The 17,914-nt window shown below is 41.4% G+C and overlaps 1 protein-coding gene across 1 annotated transcript in view; it reads left to right on the top strand.

The window, feature by feature from the left end:
* Nucleotides 1-4,301: 4,301 nt before the first annotated feature.
* The window catches only part of gucy1a2 (guanylate cyclase 1, soluble, alpha 2), a 37,080-nt gene continuing 23,467 nt past the window's right edge, over nt 4,302-17,914 (top strand). The window contains exons 1-4 of the mRNA XM_061046396.1: nt 4,302-4,937; nt 11,583-11,644; nt 12,670-12,794; nt 14,921-15,831. Coding sequence (XP_060902379.1) covers nt 4,626-4,937; nt 11,583-11,644; nt 12,670-12,794; nt 14,921-15,831 — 1,410 coding nt within the window. The 5' untranslated portion in view covers nt 4,302-4,625. The remainder of the gene's footprint in view (nt 4,938-11,582; nt 11,645-12,669; nt 12,795-14,920; nt 15,832-17,914) is intronic.

Here is a 17,914-nt window from a genome sequence, read left to right as displayed (position 1 = left end):
GCAGAAGACATACATTTATTGGACTGAAAAAGCCATAAAACAACGTCTTTTTGTCAGGAAATCCAAAACTGACACTGACACGCTGCTAACACAGCGCCAGGGATTTTGGATTGGCCCGCGTAACTTTGGCTGGGCTTTTTAATACCAGAAGTTACTGTTTCCCCTTCTCATGCTATATTCTAAACTTTTAAAGACCTTGCTTATGATGTTCCTCTGACAAATTAAGGATCTAGAGACAGCCTTTTGTCCACCTTTGTTATGAGCTTATGTCAACAGAAAAAGTCTATTCGTACTTTTAAGACAAAATAGAGACAATCAGACCAGGCAGGGACATTCATCCTCTCCTCATGCCTTTCCTTGGTGGTTTCTAGGATTTGTCTGTTTCTTTAGGAAATGAATTTACAGCTGGGCTATGAAAGTGCCAGTCACTGTGGATGAGATGGATGCGTGGAAGATGGTATTACATCTTTGAGGAATTTACTGACTTTTACCTGCAGGTGAAAGCTGAGTCCCTGTCCTCCACATGTAGCCCTCTCTGTGCTCCACTGATAGAACCCTCTGTTGACACAAGGAGTCATGTTGCTCAACAAAGAAACATGGCGTGCGTGAGAGCGTGCCCCTGCTCGTTTTACAGACATGGGTAGCTTAAAACGGCCTGATTTGATTGGTCAAGTCTTCACATATGAACGCAGCGTCATTAAAATGTCTTTACATTATTTAAAGGGGAAACTGTATTTAAGTTGTTAAATTGCATTCATATATCAAATATGAATCAATAAAAGCACAAGTTAGGAAAGTCTATTTTCTCCCAGTGATTAGGGTGGGCCAACTGCACAAGTGGGGGGTGCGGTGGGGGCAGGCCCTTAAGGCCCACCCACAAAGTTGTGCCTGCACGCAAGTACTTTCCACTACATATAAATACACACTTATGAGAACCTAACATTTCTAAAAGCTCCAGTGAGAAGTACACAGCATTAACATTCTCATGTTGTGTGTCTGTGTATGTGATGTGGCAGGCAGTGTATGAAAGCACCATTGTGTTTCATGTTGCAGTTTGTCTGCTTATCTCTAGGGAAAGGCTCCTGGTTTTGAGTCACTGGTGTGTGTCATGAGGCTGAACTCTTTTTTATCTCTCTGCATTCCTCAACATCTCAAATTTCAGACACTGCTCAAAGTGTGTGTCTACTCCTGGATGGTTTTGCCAGTATATTTTAGTTTTTTCTCCTTTTGTGCACAATTATTTGATATATCTGCGCGTGTGAGTGCATGTTGTGTGTGTATATATGCAGGCTTGAACCTAAGATGAGTTAATCTGTCTGAGGAACACGCGAGCCATTTCCTCCTCTTTACATAAACTCCAGGCATCTCTTTGTGCCTTTCTGTTTCAAAACTGTAATTTACTACTTGAAGTAATTAATGTCAAGTTTACATGAGTCTGGCTTATGTCGACATTATCTTTATGTAACAACTCATACATCCTAAACATGGCTGACTTGAATTTAAATTGATGTCTCAGTCTTTTATAACTTGAGTGAAGTCACATAGTGGCAACCACATAAAAATAAAGGTTTGTTATGTTCACAAATGGTATGCTACTCCAGCAATTATTTATTTTAAACTGTATGTTTTACAGGTTACTGCCTTTCAACATTAGGATATGTTCATTGTTGTATCAATTATAAAATAAATATATTGTATTGATGTGTTGATGACGGTTACCATTACCAACCCATTAGTTCCATCAGTTTTGTTGTAAAGTGCAGTATAACTCTTGAGACTTGCTGGGTATCTGTTTTTCTTTGCTGATGCTATTCAAATGTAAAGTCATCCATTCCAGCTGTGCCTATTGAATAAGGTTACCACAAGGTGCCCCTTCCCAATGATAGCCCAGTCACTGAACCATTGCCATGTCTGCACTCTGCTACAAATGGCTGTCTAGCTTATCTTCTCTGGAACATTATTCATCCTATTGTACTGCTGGCTTTATTAAATGCCCGCATTATAACTGACTGATGGCAGACTGATTGCTAAAAGTGAACAAACAGATAAGGAAAGAGAAACTGTGTGTAGTGTGTTAGGGCAGGAGTGGTCAGTGTGGGTGTGTATTATAAAGGAAAAAGAAGAAGCTACATTCTGTGCAATGTATTGGGGTCATGCTGCTCCAGAAAGTCAAATGAATTAGTAGGCACCTCCAGGAAATTACACTGTGTTGTGTTGTGTGTGTGTGTGTGTGTGTGCACATGCTTCATGATGCATCATGCTTGTTTCAGTTTCTCTCTGCTTGTCCCTTTGGGGCTCTAAATGAACAGACATGCTCTGCCAATTGAGGTCAAGGTCATTGCTGTGATTAGTGCCAGACATGAGCTTCATTCTGTTTTCTGACGGGAGGCAACAAGCGCGTACCATTGCCGCTGCCAGCTCCATTATCAATCCGTGGAGCCATGTTTGTCCTTGCATATACTGTTGAACACATTTGGCACATTGCCATGAAGTTGGCTTATTGACCATGGCTGTTGTTTGATTGCAATGAGATTTTTCTTGATTGGGATTTCCATTTAGTTAATATTGGACCAATCATCAGTTTGTTGCCTGTAAAGATGTCGCATGTTTTTAAATCTGTTTTTAACTCCAAGTGGAGATGAACATGTATCCAAAATTTTGCTTTTAGCAAGCTCAACACTTCTTGTATTTGTTCCTGATTTAATTGCCTGTTTTTGGACTTTCATGTTTATAAAAATTACAGAATGGTATTTAACACAAAATTATGAAACAACATATTACAATGGAAATGTCTGGTTATTTATTCAACTTGTCCAATAGATCCACCTTTAACTTTTCCTATCAGCAAGTCCTGGTCATTATATTTAAATATACTTAAGTCCCTTTCCTTCTAAATTGCATCCAGTTTAACATGTTGGATTATACATGGAAAAATGATTGCTATATGAATTGTATGCGTGTGTTATGATGGCAGTAGGAGTAATGTTTTTTTTTATATATAGGCTAGCCTTTTGCTTTTTAATATGTTCATTTGTTTTGCTCCAAAACACCAAGTCACATTCCTTGCATGTATAGACATACTTGGCAGTAAACCCAATTCTGATTTTTTTTGGTCCCTGTTGATGGTCCTAACCCTTACCACCTACAATTTCTAATGGTAACTTATCATTAGAAATGGCATTGGCACCTACAGTCTAAGTTGAGATAGGAGACGACAGAGACGATGCTGAAGTCATTTATAGTCAAAACCATCCCTTTAGTTATCAACCACATCACACTGTCTTCATCAGCTGTTGGAGCTATACATTTCGTACATGGTGGTATAGATTTGCTCACATGTAAAATAAATGAATATGCTACAGTATCTCTATCTATCTATCTATCTATCTATCTATCTCTCTATCATCAGATTGGTTGAGGTTTATTGACCAACTAAAACGCAGAACAGCGAGTTGCTGCTTACTTCACTGCACGAGGTCGGCAGAACGCGCATCACTTCACAGGTGCGTGCTGCTGATGGTTGTCTCGCTCACTCACTCACTCTCTCTCTCTCCCTGCTCCACATCTCGCACACCTCCACTTCACCGCCTCGACTCCTACTTTGCTCCTTAACCACAGGAGACGAAAGCAATACACAAAAGGCACAGGAGCAACGACGAAGGAATATATAAGAACGATGGACTTATGATGAGAGGAGGGTCAGTCGGCCCCCCGACAGACTGGAGAGCCGCTGTCGCAGAGGAGACGCAGCAGGCAGCAGCAGCAGCAGCAGCAGCAGCGGGAGGAGGACGGAGGAGAGAGGGAAGCAGCCACATCTGCCGTGACTTTGGGGAATTCTCTCTGTCAAAGTGGCGAGGATAGGGGAGTCGTCAAGCCCATTCTTTTTGGATGCCGAAATTCTCTGTCTGTGTAAGGACGAGTTTATGTGACGGAATAATCGTGATGGACCATTATGTCGATTTTTTGAAACCTTTCCTCAGTTATCTATACTGCAATTTCAGCGTCCTGTCGTGGCGCGTCACAACATTCCTCCGTATGTAAGCCAGCGACTAGAAACGGCTTTCTGGCTATTTGTTAACAGTCGCTAGGTTTTTTTTTTTTTTTTTTTTTTTTTTTGTATTTTGCTTTTTTTAGGCATCGTTTGAGAGTTTTTGGCCTTTCTGCGTGGAATTGTTTTGGGGGGGTAAAGAAAGACGGGGGTTTTTAAGAGGGCGATACCCCCATCTCCTCCCCTTACATAAATGTTTGCGTGCCGTTAGTGCTCTCGTTCTCGGTCGACCCCCCACCCCCCCCTCTATCCCTCTGAATAGGTCCGCTGAGTCTCACACGCAGACAGACGCATCTCAAACGCACACATAGACACGCGCTGGCCTGGACACTCTCGCGCACACACTCACACTCACACACACATCTCATATGCATACGTAATTATACAGACAGACCTTGCCACCCTCATCCTCCACCAACCCTCTCACCCCCCACTATCTGATGACTCCCCGACGAGGAGTTGGACGTGGTACGAAACCGACTGTAGCATCATCATCATCACCACCACCACCATCATCCCCATCTTCAACACTACCACGGTCATCACCACCATCCTCCCCCTCTTCCTCACCACCACCATGTCCTCGTCGTCGCGCAAGATCTCCTCCGAGTCTTTCAGCAGCTCGGTGGGCTCGGACTGCGGGCTTGAGAGCCCCGGGGGAGATGGGGGGGACGGCGGTCTGGAGACGGCGGAGGAGAGCAGAGGCTGCCCCTTCTCCTCGTTCCCCTCCTCCCACAGAGCGGTGCTCTGGAACGGCCGCAGCCCCGCCGACAGGTCTGCGTGCCCGGCGGGCGAGGAGCAGCAAGTACCCCACAAGAGGGTCACCAGGAGGAGACGGGTGAACCTGGACTCGTTGGGGGAGAGCCTGAGACGACTTACATCACCCATGGTAGGCCTCCAGCTCGGTCAGAAGGGCTAAAAATAACATTGAATAGTCATGTAAAAGTTGCTACACTATATCCCCTGTAGTCATCATCTCCTTTCAAACTGCACAAATGTTCAATAGGATCTTGGCCAGATAGGGACCAGTTCCATTTATAATGAGCACTGTTAAAAAGCATTGCTAAATTGGTGGTTTTATCATTCATTTTTTAAAAACATGTTTTTTCATGCTTATAATAAGCTGGGCATTATGGATCATGGAACAGCCGAATAAGGATTTCTTTTCTGGCATTGTCAATTTGATGATAGCCAGGGGCATTTCTCCCACAGCTGTCTATAAAGTTAGAGAGAAACAAAGCCTGTAAGTTGCATTACATGACACAACTCCACTAGAAGTACCAGTGCCCCATATCCCAGACATTGTATGTTTCCACATCATAATATAACATGTGCTGTGCTGTCTCTTAAAAAAAGCCTATTTCATCCTTCCCATCTGATAGCCCAATGATCTGGCATATTATATAATAAATATTTAGTTCTGAGAGGGAGAGAGAGAGATATATTCATGCCCTGTCTGTGTATATGTAATGATGTGAGGAGTGTGACGGATGAGCCTGTTTTTGTGGCTGTGTCCCAGTTGTATTACAGACTCTAATGCAATAAAGCAGTTATTAGAACCGAGCACAGCTGTGATAGATGGGGTATTATTAGGGTATTTGTTATTGCATTCTTTTATGGTACACCAGTTTAGAATTTAATTAAGTCTCCTGTAATTTTGGCAGCGTTATGTAGTAAGTCAACAATAATAAACATCCTAAACACAGATGTCACAGTTGTAGTTAATCTAAAATTGAATGGAGATAGTGTAAAACTGTACATTTTTTTGAATGTAGCAATTGCATCAAAAAGCTTGTCCTCAAATTAAAAATCTCAATTGAAACCCTTGAAGCCCTAGAAAATGTTGCACTTCGGTACCATCCAGTATAAAGGAGATGTCGTCATTGACCGACAAAGCAGACCTACAGTATATTATCCAATTAAGACATTATTTACATCCTTCACTACCAACTGGAAAGCAAAGATACCACAAAGGTAGGTATTGTATTACAGGAGATGGCTGTATTTAAAGCCACAAACACAAGTATTGTTTTATTTTTTTCTACATTGTGGATATGGTGTGGTCCAAACAGTTAAAACTGCAACCAGGTATTTTTTTTAAGAATTGATCTACACTTCCATGAGGCTCAACCTTTTTGTGCCATCATGTGTGTCATTGGTAACTTTTCTTACTTAGGGGCGGCTGTGGCTCAGTTTGTAGAGTTGGTCGTCTCTCAACCGGAAGCTTTGGGGTTCGATCCAGCTCCCGCAGCAACATGTCCGATGTGACCTTGGGCAAGACACTTAACCCCGAATTGCTCCCGCTGCTTCGTCGGCGGCACATGCGTGTGTATGAACGGGATTAGTTACTTCTGATGGTCACATAGCAACCTCCGCCATCAGTGTGTGAATGGGTTTGGATGGGTAGGTGTGACCTGCGGTGTAAAAGAGCTTTGAGTAGTCAGAAGACTAGAAAAGCGCTATACAAGCTCAAGTCCGTTTACCATTTACATGTAGTGCTGAACCCGAACACACATGACAGTTCAGTGGTCTCTCATTTGACGGTTATGTATCGACTGTTCTTATAAGTTAAGATACATTAGTCAACTGACTAAAGGATCCAAGGTGCAATAATTGTACTTTGTATCACATAGAAGGAGCTGTTCCATCTCGTCTGAACGTCTTGATGTAGACAGTTTGTGGGCACTTACCGTTCAGTCTGAATGTCTTAATACTGATCTAATACTGATATTAGATTGAATCAGTCCTTTCTCTAGCTGTCAGCCAAACATCCAAATAAGATGGATGTTTGGTGACACCTTGGATATAATAGATTTTAGCATTTACACACTTTGGTGAAGCTGAAATGAAGCTTTTATTGCCTTTTGATCTTTTCTAGTTGATGTTATCGAGCTATGGATTCGCTCTCTTGCATGACTTCTGCTTTTATGATTATTGGAAATTCAGTACACTTTAAAATGCATATGCAAATGACATATTTTGATGAACGTGTGTCCTAATACTAAATAGAAATGAAATATTTTAGGAGTGATGCCCAAATAGTGCACGCTGGACCACCCTGTAACGACACTTACTCCAACTACTGTGGCCTGTCTGTTCTGAACGTTTTCCTTTTGAACCTTTTATGGTTAACACTTTAGATAAAAACAATCAATCAATGAACAATATTGTTTTATGATTGGTGTCACATATTGCCTAATTCACTATTGTTTATCGAAAGTATTGTTTCCAGATTATACTTTTCTACAGCCATTAGATTAAATTAAAAACAAACCTATAAAACTAAAGTGATTCATGGTCATGCACATTGCTCCATCTGCTCCACCTTGTTTGAGTCTGTATAGCACACATTGTATCATGTATGGGTTAATGATCTGCTAGTAGATGGCTAGCTAGCTCATCCGTTTTTTTACTCCGCTCTTGCTTCATATCTAGGAGTCCTGAAGTCATGTGGGTTCTTCTAGCTCTATTTCTGTTTGTTCCCCAGAATCCCCACATAGGCACTGCTGTGTTTTCATCAGACTACAGCAGGTCGTGGGAATATGCTTCTCTAAATTGCGAATTCTAAGACCCTGTGGTCCATTTCCTGGGAGAAATAGATGACACGAAGAAATCTACAGTAAGACAGCAAAGATTGTAAAGCATTTTTTGGCTGCAAAGGCACAACCTTGCAGAATAATGAAATTCAAAAGCACAGCTAAAATGTGAAGTTGGTGTATATTGGAGGGGACCACTGAGAGCCAACTTCAGCTCTGAGCTTCAGCTCTTACTGCTGCTGATTTTTAACAGATCTGTGAAAAACGTTGAGCAGAGTGAACACTTAAAAATTGGTTTGTATAACAGGGATGAGAATAGAATAGAATTTACATGGTTCAGGACTACTAGGTGTTTTGGATTGATTGTGTGTTTGCAAGTAAGTGTGCTTTTCCTTTTAGTGCAATTACAGGCATCAGTTCATTATCAGCTGAGCCTTTTTAAAAGTATGTAAGGGTTATTATGGTACCGTGTGCTTTAGTTACAGGTGCTGGTAAAGGATCGGTATCCATTGTCTTTTTTTGTTCAAACATAAAGCATGCTTCATGTTTTCCAACTACATAGTTGTTTATGCTGCTAAGTTCAAACTTATTTGCTGCTGTAGGCAGGAACACACATGTATATTACACATTAGGCAGTTATTCATTTCCCTCACAACAAACATTTTATTATCTTTTTTGTTCATTATTTTTCTTTGTGTCTCTCTCAACCACACACACACACACACACACACACACACACACACACACACACACACACACACACACACAAACACAACTCAAACAGAGTGGCTGCGTGCAGTGGCAATGCCTGTTGTTGACTGCAATGGACCGTGACGGAGAGAACAGAGCATGCTCTCTGTGGTTGTCTTCACCCTGACCACACTGACCCAGAAGCTACAACACACACACACACACACGCACACACACACACACACACACACACACACACACACACACACACACACACACACACACACTCACTCACTCACTCACTCACTCACTCACTCACATTTACATTTGTGCAAACAGTCATTTTCTGTCTCCCTTTCCCACTTTCGTGTAATCACATGGAAGGTGGCCATTAGCGTAGTGACCCATGACGTTGATCAAAAGGCCCTGAGTGTTGGCCACAAATATGAAAAGTGTGAGACAAGTGTGTGAGTGTGCTAATGTGAGTACTCACACACATCTTAAATCTGTGGTCGCAACTTGTCTACTGTTATTATGGGAAAACACCGACTTCAACTTTAGCTTGTCCGGTTTTCACGGACTTTGATTCAAACTGCTTTGTAGTGATAGCTTGTTGAGGTTGAGGCTGATATTGATTCATAACTCCGTTGGCCATTTTGTGTTCCCAAGAAATGCATGCAATGTACTGATACTGTTGTGCTTTTAAGACCGCTTTTAATCATTTTCACCTTTGTAAGACTCCTGAAAGTGACATTTAAACAAACAGCAGGGGGAGTACAGATGGGTATGACATTAGGGATGCACAGTGACTCATATTATCACCGTTGTTGTGATATGACTAAGCTTAACAAATGCATCGCATTAGACTGCCTGAGATATAATTATAACAAAGACTATTTTATGTACACGATACATGCCTTCACTCTCACTCAGCATGCCAACATTTGACCTGACAGAGGAAGCTGGATACATAGGCTTATATTTTTATTTAGCTAATCAGATTAAGCCCAAGCTACCCGTCAGCTACCCTAAAATGAATTGGTGTCAATTTGGTGTCAACAGCAAGGATAACTCTTAGATTGGCTGAAGAAGAAAAGAAGAGCGAGACAAATGTGGACAAACATTGCTGCCACAGTGCTATGTCATGATTTGAAGATATTAATATGAAATCTTATAAAAGCAACCATTGTTACACAGTTGGAATATAGGAAAGACAATGCAATGTGAAACTCCTATCTGAGGCTTAATTCAAGTTCATAAGCAGCATTTTGTACACTGAAATGTGTATGTGTGAAGAAGATATGTGTCCCCAACGCTTCAGTACTGTTAACGCCGTAGTGCTCCTGCACAAGCAGATTGCAACAGAATTGTTTTCTTTGTACCTGCTTTATGCTGCCTCCCCCTGACAGTGAGGCCTGATGAGTCTCATGCTGGGATTATCTGCCAGGTCTCATCTGGTGTACGGGTTTCTATTTTCTTAAATAGTGGTGGCAGCTTTCCAACAGTGCTGAAGCACTAGTACCCACTGCTTTGTGACCATGCAAGTAACCAGTTCATGTGGATGTTAATTTGTCAGAAAGGTGCATTTAAAGATGACAAAAAGGAGCTGGTATGCGCTGTTGTTGTTGTTGTTGTTGTTGTGTTGCAGGGATTCAGTCCTGAGACACACAGAAAAGGCAGGTTCACCCAAAGCAGGTAGAAGTGTGACTGAACTTCACAGGGAAATAAATCAATGCAGGGCAACAGAGCAAGAGGAATGAAGTGAGTATTGGTGAGATTCTGCTCCCCTCCCAAGATAAAGAAACTGAGCAAATAAGAGAGACATAGCAGCCGGTTTAAATAGAGACGACAGTAAAACAGCGAGGGAAAGGGGCGAAAAGGGGAGATGAAAGTGACATTTTGTTGGATCAAGTTTTATTAATCTTCCTTTACATGCTAATGTAATTACTCCTCCCAGAGTAGATGTTGTTCTGAGATTTAAAATCCACCATGTGAAAACAGGCAAGCTCTATTTGTTGAAAACTGTAACTAGCGCCTAAACACGTTTGTGTGTGTGTGTGTGTGTGTGTGTGTGTGTGTGTGTTTCGCTCTCTCTCACTCTGTCGAGGAGATTAATTTGTGACCGCTATTGACTTGTGTGTACAGTAAACATGCAAGCGATTGCAACAATGCAGACTGATGATGATGATGTATGTGTACAGTATGTTTGCACTTGTGTGTGGCTGATAACAGTACGTGTTTGGTCATGATGTATACACACATACTGTAATGTGCATGTTCTTCTGTTGTAAATGAGTAGCTGAAACAAGCACGAAGTGAGTTATTGTCATGAGAATTTATTTTTTCTTGACATAAACACACATACGGGCATAATGTAGACACATTGACGTAATCTTTTCCACCTCAGAAACAGACTTTTACACAACTTGTACAAAGTGTCCTTGCTTTTGTGTTCGATCAGGCTTGCTGTGGCTTTAGGTGAAAATAATAACGTATAAGCAAGCATTGTTTCAACTTGCTCCGAGTGCTAATATTCTCTGAATTTTTGATGATATGTACATGAATTTTGCATGAAGAAAAAAATACAATACAACCCTTCTTTGACTTCACAGTGAAAGAACTATATTCACTTATTACAAACGTCGGCTGGCACATTCAGATTTGTTCTTTAAAAGCACACACGCCCTCTCTCTCTTTCAGCTCTACAACTCCACAGCTCAATAGTTTATATCTCTCTCTTCCCTCCCTGTCTTTGCACAAATACACACACACACACACCAACACACGCAACCGCACAAAATCATTCCTGTATCTGTCCGGAGTGGGCGGCGGCCTCAGATTGACCTCTCCAGCTGGCACTCTGTGTTCTAGCATTGTCACTACAGCATCGCATTCAAGCTGCATCACAGATAATCACCTCGGGTCCGCCCTCTAAAGCTTAGGCTGTCAGAAACACAAAATATGCCATCTTGGCAGACAGACAGACAATTCACAAGTGTATTGTGGTTATCTTGACATTTTCTGACAACTTTTCAGACCTCAATGGAAGGGGATATTTAAAACAAATGACAAACCGTCTTCGATGGGGGCAAATATCAGGGATATTTCCTGTGAAAACGCCTGTGACATAACTGTGTGTCTTGGCTGCAGTATATACTCAGTTGATACTTCAGCAAGGCTTTTTGTATGCTGAGATAGACGCATAAGGCGCAATAAATGCAATCACACATTGGTGCTCTAATAAATAAAAGATCACACATACAGATGCATTTATTCTTGTTTAATATTTTCCCTTTTTCTTCTTGCAGACACAGACTGTTCAAGAGGCTCTACAACGAACTCTCCAATACTACAGACAGCAAGAGATCAGGTATAACAACCTTTTTTAAGTTTTTGGTTCTCTTCCTGACTGCTTCTCTTTTATCGGTCTCCAAAGTCACACACACACACACACACACACACACACACACACACACACACACACACACACACACACACACACACACACACACACACACACAGAAATGATTCAGCAAGGCACAACATGTACTAATACTGTCCATAAAGCATACACAGTTCTCAAATGTAGTTTCTGGATTTGGACTTCTTTGGATTACTCTTTTTCTCCATCAGACATTGTGTACTTGATCTATGTATGATGAACCGCCACATGTTGTACATTCAGCAATAGTACCTGACACACATTTGTCTCTTTTGTGGCCTATAAATGGGGTCTATGTGTCTCTATGGGGATGTGATTGAGTGACTTTGGACTAAATTAATATGTGTTATCAGAAGGAGGACATTGGTATGTGTGTGTAGGCATCTGCAACTTATGTGATTGTCTTTGCAAATTATATTGTGTTACACAGTATCTCAATAATCTTTAATCCAATAAAAACAAATCAAGCTTTGGGAAAATGATATTCTTTTAGTGTAACAGTTCAGTGAAGCCTGTGACCAGAGGATTTGTACTCTGATTGACCATATGAGTGTGTGTGGGAAAGCAAGAAAGAACCTCCCTTGGTCCGCCTTTATAACCATTGCTGGTGTGACCTTGAGCCCTGTCTTTCTGTCCAGCTGCTCCAGGGAATCTGCTCAGTGTACAACAAGTATGAACCCACAAAGGATAACTAAACTGACAGGCCACCCAAATCATCCACAAAACTACCAACACCATAGCCTAACTTTGTGTCTATCCATACAAATAGAGTACGCTGCACTTAAAAATGGCTTTTTAAAATCTCAGCAGCAGTATTTCTTTCCCGGACACAAAGTCGTTGTCATTGAGAATAACCTTCAGCACTAAATGTGCGTACCTTCTTTTAAGAGGATGCCTTAAAAATGATTGGTGGCAGCCCAACTTTCAGTGAATTATTGTTTGTCTCTTGACAGGTGTCAGGACGTTGCTAGTGAGGAGAGAAGAAGAGAGAAAAGAGAAGATAAGTGCCCATTCCTCGAAAATTCTGGCTCAGAGGAAGATGTTCTCCAAATCCTGCAATACATGGCCACCATTCTGGGTAAGTTTATGAAATAACACTAGAATGTGTGCATTTTTGTGTGTTTGGTGAGAAAGGGATGTATTTATTGGACAGTTTTCACCTGGCCTTCTATTCCTGTTGCTTTGGATCGATTTTACAGTACCATGTTATTTTTATGACAAGACACACACAGCTTCTCTCATTTGCTCCCCATGCCTGTCCATAGTGATCAGTGTTGTTTGTTTTAGTCTGCTTGTGTGTGTGTGTGTGTGTGTGTGTGTGTGCGTGTATGTGTATGAACACTTGCAGAATTGCACAAGTCATCCTCCAGGGCCTGGACCTCTTAAACAAATTGTAGACACTTTTAATAAAAAAGGGAAATACAGTATCACGGCCTAGGTGGTTTGCATAAACTCAGACACAAATATACAGCTATTTACAAATGCTTAAACACACACAAACACTGTATGACTCACTCTTGAGGCTTACAAAGTCTCTACGGCCCATCATGAAAAAAACACAGACACGCTGTCCCGGTGAGTCACGCAGTACAGCTTTGTCCTCCCTCTGTTCTATCTAAGATCTTTTCCTGCCTCCATCTACTTACCTCCTCCTAGTCCGTTTCTGTGCAAAGCTTCCACCAGTAACTGTTCACTACTACTTTTTGTTACCTTCTCTGTCCTTTTACTCATCTTCTTATTTGTGCTTCTCCTCAAAATGTCTTTTGCTTTACGTCTCAGCTGTATGTGTATACTGTATTTGCCTATCTCTCCATTTCACTCTACCTCTGTCATCTATGTTAATAAATAATAGTATGACAAAGTCGTAATGGCAGCAGGCTAAACAAGTCGCACATACGTCCTTCTCTCAATCCTTGTTTTCAAGTCCTTGTTAGGGGATCCCGTGGTGTTCCCTGGCCAGATGGGACATGTAATTCTCCAGCATGTTCTGGATCTGTCCAGGGATGTCTTCCCTGTTGGATGTTCCTGAAATACATCCACAGGGAGGATTCCAGGAGGCCTCACTGCCAATGAAGGCATCTGTGCCCAAACCACCTAAACTGTCTCTTTTCAGTTAGAGCAACAGTAGGACACAGAGCTCCTCCTTTATGCTCATTTGGCAAAAGTAAACAACTTTTGGCCACTTGTGCATTTGTATTCTACCAGTCATCAACCAAAGCTCATTATTTAAGTATTTTTAAGTATATTAAGTAACGAACATTCAAACATGAATCAACTGATCATTTGAAAGCTTTAGCTAAAGGAATTGCACCCTCTTCACCCCGGTAGGTATATTGCAGACGTCACTGATGACGCCAAACCAATCTTGCTGTCAATATCTATCTTTCACATGGCCTCTCTCACCGGTGTGTATCTTGCTCTAAGTGCTGTGCGTCATGGTTGACTGAGTTTATGAGTTCAGTTTTCTACAGGCGCATTGCACATCATGTGTCTCGGAGCCGATATCGAGCTTTTAAGCTCTAAGTCAGTGCAGTCACGGTGCCTCAACACCTGCAGTGCACCCCGAGCCACTATATACAGCACCTACCTTCTGTTTCAATCAAAATAAACGATCTAAATGTTGTTTAACATGTGTTTTTTTTTTTTACATTTTAGAAGTTTGACCTAACTTTTGAAGTCAAGTTTATTTATATAGCACATTTCAGCAACAAGGCCAATTCAAAGTGCTTCACACATGTTATCGAAAGCATTAAGTCAAAGGGAAAAAGAAGCATTAAAATAGCAAATTTCATCACCTAACCAAACTATATAGATTAAGATATTAAATTAAACATACACAGATATGATTAAATATGAGAATGTTTGAAAAAAAAAAAGAAATACAAACATATTAAATGAGTTGTTTGTAGTTCACTTTCTGCTAAGGCTTAAAAAGCTTGGTTTAAGTTTTGATTTAAAATGACTTTAAAGACAATTTGCTGTTTTCTGTTAGTCCTAGTCAAAGCTGAGCTCAGAGGTAGGTTCAGGATTCATGCTGTTGCTGTTATAAATGGAATTCACATTTCTACATTAAAATATAGTCAAAGACATTAAACAGTTACGTTCGGGCTGGTTAGGTGTATTGTTGTATATAACTGTAACTAAGTTTACAAAAAATGTAATTTTGCGTCCCTTACACTGGTGTTTTGTTCCCCCCTCTCCCAGGAGTACCATTCTGTGAGCTGCGAGAGCACTTTGGAGAAGAGTTCTTCAGCCTTTGCTTTGAAGAAAACGAACGAGTGCTTCGGGCTGTCGGTGGCAACCTCCAGGACTTCTTTAATGGCTTTGACGCCATTTTGGAACACATTCGCACCTCTACAGGGCGCCGTGCCTCATCTGAGAGCCCCTCCTTCCAGTGTAAGGATCCCCAAGAGGAGGAGACAGGGAGAAGAAAATTGGACAATGTTGGAGAGCGAGGAGAAGGAGAGGTTAGAGGGAAGTTGTTGCTTCTTCATTGTTTCAACCCGGCCCCTGTTGTTGGATTGGTCATGCCTGGGCTAATTAGAGCTGTTGCGAGGCGGATCTTTCATTCAGAAGTTGAGGTGGAAGAAGTGCCACCTCTTACTCCCTTATTACCTAATGAAGATACAGAACACGCAGACGGTGACTCAGCAACCCCCACCCCAACTGCATCACCCACTGCCTCACCCTCCTCATCCCCGTCCCCACCCTCTCCTTTCCATACGTCGGTCCCCACAGTTTGCTTGTCCTTCCAAATCACAGAGACTTGCCCACCTACCCTCTCCTCCTTCCCAAATGCTGCCCCCGTGAGCGCTAAACGGCCCCCGCTCTCACTCTCCACCAACCCCAGCGATCTGCGCATTGGCCTGGCTACGTTTTGCCGTGCCTTTCCATTTCACCTGGTCCTTGGCCCTCACATGGAGCTACTTCAGCTTGGAGAAGGGTTGAGGAGACAGGCTCGCATTGAGCCTCATCGAAACCTCTCATTCAGGGACTGTTTCGAGATTGTCTCACCCAAGATGGAGCCGTCGTTCCGGGGCATTCTTCTTAGGCTTGCATCCCCATTTACAATCCGTACAAGGCCTGATACCACACAGACAGGCACCAAGGAGAAGGTAAGGCAACCTACATAACATATTCTCATTATAGAGGAAAAGATTGCTGTAAGAGTAACAGCTTGGTTTATTGAAATTTAAATGAGATTGTTGATAATAATTATTTATAATCAACAACTTCCCTGAGACATCTGCATCAAAGAGTTAATCTCCAACAATATCAATTTTGACCCCTGGATAGTGTGTGTGTGTGTGTGTGTGTGTGTGTGTGTGTGTGTGTGTGTGTGTGTGTGTGTGTGTGTGTTTTTTGAACAAAAATAGAGTTGTTGTGTAAAAATCAATGTTTACAGCCAGAAACAAGTTTCCACTGTTTTTTTTTTTTTTTCAATTGAAGCACTGTGAACTTAGAGAAAATAGCCATGTTGATTTAAGTTCTTCATGAAAGTAGAGGTTAATGAATTGAATTTGAATGACATTTCTGAAGTTCTAAGTAGTCTTCTCTGGTTAACCGTTTTTTTGCCGCCTATTAAAGTTAACAGAAATCAGATGCCAATTTTGTCTACATCAATACTAGGTGACTTTTAAAAATATGTTGCAACACAATCCTAAGTCTGTGATATGTTGCCTGGTCGATGTGAAGTAGGGCTGCAAAATGAATTGAGTTTTAATCTTGATCAAGATTTTGACCTTCACACGGTTAAAGAAACATGAAGAACGACACCTTTAGACGTTCAAAATGCATCATCTGCCCGTAGAAACCTCTATGTGGTGGTTCATTGCAAATGTTTAAACAAGTATATTACCCTATTTCAATTCTGTTAGGAAGTAATTATGTTCTCTATGTATATCCTCTAACCCCTAAACCCAACAGCATCTGTTTGCCCCATGTTCTATCTGCACCATGCGCGCCAGTACCGATCAAAGCCTCTCTAGTCAATGCTTGTGTTTCCACTGCACGGGCCACCACTCGGTTTCTCTTGAAATATGCGCCCAGTCTATTTCCAATGGAGGCACTTCCAGCATACGTCGACTTGAGCCGAGCAGATTGAACCGAGCAGAGAGCACAGAGAGCATCCGTTCAGTTTCAAACTAAAATACAATTTACAGACGCCTGATCGTTATCCCATCACTTTATCAACATTATTCTTAATTGGGACTAAGTGAAGAACAAATCAACCTTTGAAAGGAAAGTTAAACGGTTGTTTCTATGTTGTTCTCTGTTCCTGTGTGATCTTGTAGTTCTCCTGTGATCTTGTGAATTGGGGAATCTAGCTACTCTTGGCTGCACTGCACTGTGCTTCAGAAAAGGTTACAGTGGGGCTGTGGGCTGTTTGGACAGAGCAAAACCATGAGGCAGAACGTGCCACACAACCCCTGCAGGGTCTTGGTGTACCATGTTAATGTTTGTTAACAAACGTCTTTGATCTGCTCAACTTGTTTCCCTTCAGTTCTCTTTTCTACACACACACACACACACACACACACACACACACACACACACACACACACACACACACACACACACACACACACACACACTCAGCCTTCTCTACTTTTCTCTTCCCCCCTTCCTGCTCTATTTGTCAGTACACTGCATGTTTACAAAATTCATCAGTAGTTCAGTTTTTTTTATAAAGTTATCCAAATAGGTTAATACAACTCAAACTTTAAAGGTTTCACTTGTGATTCTATTACAACAAACATTGTGATCCGTGTTTTGACGAGGCATGCTGTTAATAATGTAGCATTTGGCCAACTAATAGGGTCCGTTCCCAATCCAGCCCTGGCAACAAATGAGAAGCATACATATATATATATATATATATATATATACATATATACATCATATATACACTGTACATGTCATACACAATGAACAATAAGCAATAAAATAATGTCCCTATAATTAATAAATAATCGTGATCTAAAAATTTATCAAAACAATCATAATCGTCATTTTGGCCATCATCATGCAGGCCTTGTTTGAGGTTTGAATTAGTTCCAATTTCCCTGAAACAATCAGACAGTCTGAGTTGTATCTGTCTATATCCAGTTCTTTATTGATCAGATGGTCTCCGCAGGCTCTCAGTGTCAGTACCAAATACCCTGATGCTAAACAGAACTGACAGAGAGACGATTGATC

Source organism: Labrus mixtus, chromosome 9, assembly GCF_963584025.1.
Source record: "Labrus mixtus chromosome 9, fLabMix1.1, whole genome shotgun sequence".
NCBI classification, from domain to species: domain Eukaryota; kingdom Metazoa; phylum Chordata; class Actinopteri; order Labriformes; family Labridae; genus Labrus; species Labrus mixtus.
This window is presented reverse-complemented; position numbering and strand designations above follow the sequence as displayed.